General features: G+C 46.8%; 1 protein-coding gene across 1 annotated transcript in view; it reads right to left on the bottom strand.

The window, feature by feature from the left end:
• The window catches only part of LOC134070949 (receptor tyrosine-protein kinase erbB-4-like), a 252,134-nt gene that overhangs the window by 35,850 nt on the left and 211,284 nt on the right, over window positions 1-5,000 (bottom strand). The window contains exon 19 of the mRNA XM_062527490.1: window positions 4,348-4,446. Coding sequence (XP_062383474.1) covers window positions 4,348-4,446 — 99 coding nt within the window. The remainder of the gene's footprint in view (window positions 1-4,347; window positions 4,447-5,000) is intronic.

The following is a 5,000-nucleotide window of genomic DNA, read 5'->3' on the forward strand; positions in this document are numbered from 1 at the left end:
AGAGAGATGGAGATTATTTTCCAAATGCATTCCAGCCATACCAACAGTTTTCAAGTCAAGGGTGACTGCAAGCCTCAATTATGCAAATGGAAACATATGTAGAAATGTTAGGAGACAGACAGGAGGAGTGAGAGAGAGAGAGAGAGAGAGAGAGAGAGAGAGAGAGAGATGCTTGTCTGTATTTATGTGTGCACCTGAGTATGTGCGAATCTCTAGCATTTCAGTAGACATACTATCTGACCTTTGCTCTCCTCTATCCCAAAACACCTACACTGCCAGCAGTCAGCACTACATCACCATATCTAACCCAGAGCAATCTCACTGCAGGCTCACGGTTATTCACAGCGTCATATTTTGGACAGATTTGTACAAGATAGAAAACACTGTTTTGAAAGTAAGTCTATGCCATTATTTTAAATGGCATTAGTGCCTTGTTTGCTTAACACTGGTGAAGTGTCACAAGTAACACCTTGTGAGTTGTTGTCCTGTGTTATGTTGATTCTGTCACCCATTGAGCCAGCTGGCAGAAATCATGCAGTAATCATGTTTTCCCAATTCACATATTCATTTGTTGAGAGTGTTTGATTGTTCCAAAATGGCTAAGATAAAGTTGTTTATCGAGCATTATAATATTATAGTATGTGTTCACCTCGTGGCATACATACAGTTTTCATTCCATCTGTTTTGGTAACTTTGGAGCTACAGCACAGTATGTTTTCATATTTTGCTTTTGTGAAATAGACGTTGATTAAGTCAAAATGCAGGTAGCGTAAAATCCAGTCTGATACAACGGGACGGCGATGTTCAATGCCTTCCACTCGAAAACAATTAACATTTTGTCATGGTTTATTCATATGGAACACATCTCTGGATCATCAGCTTCAGACTGTGAACAATGACAACAGCTTTAGCCAGGAGGAGAGGGGGGGCAAAACTCCAGCACTTCCCAAAGCCTGCAGGCTCGGGTGCTCAGAAAAAAAATCAATTTCAACAGTTCCTACAGGAGTGAAAAGAGCAGTGCTTCCCCCAAAGGTGCAATCGCACACACGCGCCACCTCATTTCATTACTATTCATTATCATGTGCCATGGGCTGGGAACACCTTTCGGCGCTAACACCTTCATCAGTGCATGCATGTGGCGCCAGAATGCATTAGCCTGCTTCAGGGAACGCATTTCCACTGATGACGCACAACATGTTATCAATACAAATCGTAAAGGCACTATGATCACAATTACATGTATATCTTCAGACACAAAGGCTGATATAAAAAAATGTCTTTCCCTCTTTGTCTTTCTTTCTTTCTTTCCCTTCCTCTCTCACTCTCTCTCCTTCCCTCTGCTTTCCATTCTCATTGTTCCGGTAAGGTTGAGGCGAGAGCGCTGCCAAGATCATGGGTTCAAATCCCAGGGAGCTCCGGCACACTGATACATAAATGCATCAGTGTCAAATGCCAAGGCGAGTTGTTTTGGATGAAAGAATTGATTAAATGGTCGAATGCAAATGCTTTTTTTTTCTGCTTCCCACCAAATATCCAAGAGGACCTGATTCTGATCTCATGCTGCTCAAGTCAGGTCTAACTCTTCTCCACATTTCCAAAGCCAAACATATCATGAAGACGACATATTGATTCGAGAGGATGCTAAAGACTCTTCCCTATGAGATAAACCTGTCTAAAAGAATGAAATGCTTTTTTTGTTTTAACTCTGCAAGATTTAGGCAGAGCACGACTTCTGATACATTTCTCAAAATGTGTCAGATAACGCACGGCAGTTTTTTTTTTTTTATCAAAGGTCCTTGAATTCGTCTGACATTGATAGGGCCGCGTTGGCAGGTGTTCAGGCCCTCCATACTGCAGCTCTCTGATGCTGCTCCTCCCATCTGCCAGAGGGGAGAGCGGCGTAGCAGAGCCGGCAAAGAGGTCTCTGGTGTGCAAACACTGCTAAGCGACGCAGGCTCTCAAGAAAAAACAACCTGGGGGATCCTGGTGTGGGACCCAGGGGAGCTCATAGAACGAAAATAAAAAATTCTGCAAAAAAACCAAAACATCCACATTACGCCGCTAGGAAATCTGTTAAGCAAAAAAAAAAAGAGAAAGGCTTTGTCTTCCAATAGGTTGCGTCGGGATGCGAAAAAGCATTTGTTGTTGTTTTTTTTCCCCCACACGTTCTTTAAAGACTCGCTCTACTGTGGCTGGTTAACCACGTTTTAAATGAGCAGGCTTCAGTGGGAATAATTCACTGAACAACAAGCTGTTGTGTGGATAGAATCGATATCATCTGGCATTAATTGTGATGCAGGAAGCTTTGTTTAGATCACATGAGAGTGTCTGCATTAGATTTTACTTTCTTCTCTGAACCATCTGGTGTAGTTTGCGGAAAGAAGTGAATCTTCAGTACATTATTTGCGAATTGCATATGAAAATAAGCTCTGATATAATCATGGGTGACACATTAATGGGGACAAACAACAGGGGAGTTGCCGACACGGAGTGCCCCCGTCAATTGCCTCTTAATTAGCATGTTTTAGCAAGTGTCATCACATTTTGCGCCACGCATGTATCGAACTACCAACTTAGCAGATTTGACTTGCTGTTCAACTCGCTGAAGCGCGAGGATCCACATAACGTGGAGGCTAAAATGTTGTGGTGTGTGAATAAAGTGATATGCCATGGCAGATCTCCACCTCATTTGTCTCCAGAGAGTAACAAATTTAAGTGTGTGTGTGTGTGTGTGCGTGTGTGTGTGTGTCTTTGAGAGCAGTGAGGAGAGTGAGAGAAGGAGAGAGAGAGAGAGAGAGAGAAAGAGAGAGAGACAGAGAGAAAAGCAGAAAGAGCGAGCGAGTGAGTAAGGGTGTGCATACCCATCATGACTAATGCTCCTTGCAGACGGGCACATTTCCTACTGTCCAATAATTCACCATAATGTCCTTTGTCAGCCTGTCACCATCAGTACATATTGAGTAGGGAGACAATCTCCCTCTCCTTCCCTCTCCTTCTCCCATCACTCCCTGCCCCTCCTCTCTCTCTCTCCCTCTCTCCCTCTCTCTCTCTCTCTTTATTTCTCACTATCTGTTTCTTTGCCCCATCCTCCCCCACCTCTCTGTGCCTCTCCTCTCCTCTTCTCTGTTGTTGGTGAGGCAGGAGGAGTGACGAGAGTAGTGGTCAGGCCGGGGCTCTCTTTAAACAGCTCTCAAAACGCGCCCTCACGAGCCAGCGCTCCGGGCCTTGATTGCTGGTAGGCTGTCGGGCCGGGGCGGGGCGGGGTGGGGGGGGCAATCTGTCGGCCGGCCCTCCCCAGTGGCCTGGGCTACACGGCCGGCACCTGACACCCAATTAATGGCATCACGCCGTCCACGTTTTGGGCATGAAGGGTGTGTTTGTGTGCACTCGTGCAGGGTGTGTGTGTGTGTGTGCGAGAGAGAGAGAGAGAGAGAGAGAGAGAGAGAGAGAGAGAGAGAGAGAAGGGAGAAAGAGATGGAGAGAGAGAGAGGAGGGAGTGAGAGGAAGGGAGAAAGAGAGAGAGAGAGGGAAAGAAGAGAGAAGAAAACCACAGAAAGAGACATGAACAGGGGGATAGAGAACACAAAACAAAAATAAAGGAGGAAAGACATGAAAGAAAAGAATAAAAGAGGGAACAAAAGAGCACACAGGGGACGGACGAGAGCGAAGGGGAACCTTTTTCTCTCTCTCGCTCTCTCTCTTTTTAGGGTGGGGGGGCTTTCAATTAAGTTGGTCTGCAGAGCCTGTCTCTCCCTGTCAGCTCAAAGGCAAGTGAAGGTCTTTACCCCCCTCCCCTGCTCTTGTCCCACTCTTATCTCCCCAGTTGCCCCCCCCCCCCACCTCCCCCCACCACCACCACCCCCCCCCCCCCACCCCCACCCCACCCTCTGTCCTGATGCCTGATGGAGGCTGAGTCTGGTTTACAGCCCCTGCTGCGCCAGCGACAGGCCCAAGTACCTACACAAGGGCCTCTCTGTCCAGATTTATGGCTGCTGTTAAAAGGGAGTGCTTGACCCACTCTACGAGGGCCCCTGTGCGCGCCCTGTGATATGTGTAACTTTTTCTGAAGTGTAAAGGTATTATGAAGTGCACGTATTGATTCGCTGAACACCGTGAGCCGTGCCGATTAACCGTGTAGGGGATTTCGGAGGAGAGTAAAAAGAGGATTGGAACAGAATTTCTTTCACAACCTTGACTCTCACTTGTCTTTTAAACGGTCTTTTCATACGATTCAAAAATGGCAACCACAATTCAGCCTTTATTAAGTGGTCACAGTGGTAACCCCCGACATCGCACACGCACGCACGCACGCACGCACGCACAGATAGTGTAAGGAGGCTGACTTACGTCCATAAACTCTACGTTGGCTTTGGGTCCTGTGGTCTCGTTGAGCACCTTGAGGGCCACTGGGATCTTCACAGTCTCTCCCTCTGGCACCCAGATGCCCTGTGGGACAAACAGACAGCAGCAGCAGCAGCAGTGAGATCACAGCGCTCACGTCTGAAACATGGTGTCTGTCTCAAACATACAGACACGTATGCACACACACGCGCACACACAAAGAGACACACACTCACACTACGCATGCACATAGACACACACAGAGACACACGGACGCACACACAGACACACACACACACACACACAGACACAGACACACAGACACACAGACACACACACACACACACACACACACACACAGACAAACAGACACACACACACACACACAAACACACACACACACACACACACACACACACACACACACACACACAGAGACACACACAGACACAGACACAGACACAGACACACACACACACACACACACACACACACACACACACACACACACACACACACACACACACACACACACACACACACACACACACACACACACACACACACACACTCATACTCTCTGTTGTCTCTTATTCAAACACAGTTTAATTTAATTAGGTTTAATTCATCTCATTCACTGACATGAAGAAAAAGAATAC

This window comes from Sardina pilchardus, chromosome 23, assembly GCF_963854185.1.
Source record: "Sardina pilchardus chromosome 23, fSarPil1.1, whole genome shotgun sequence".
In the NCBI taxonomy this organism is placed as follows: domain Eukaryota; kingdom Metazoa; phylum Chordata; class Actinopteri; order Clupeiformes; family Clupeidae; genus Sardina; species Sardina pilchardus.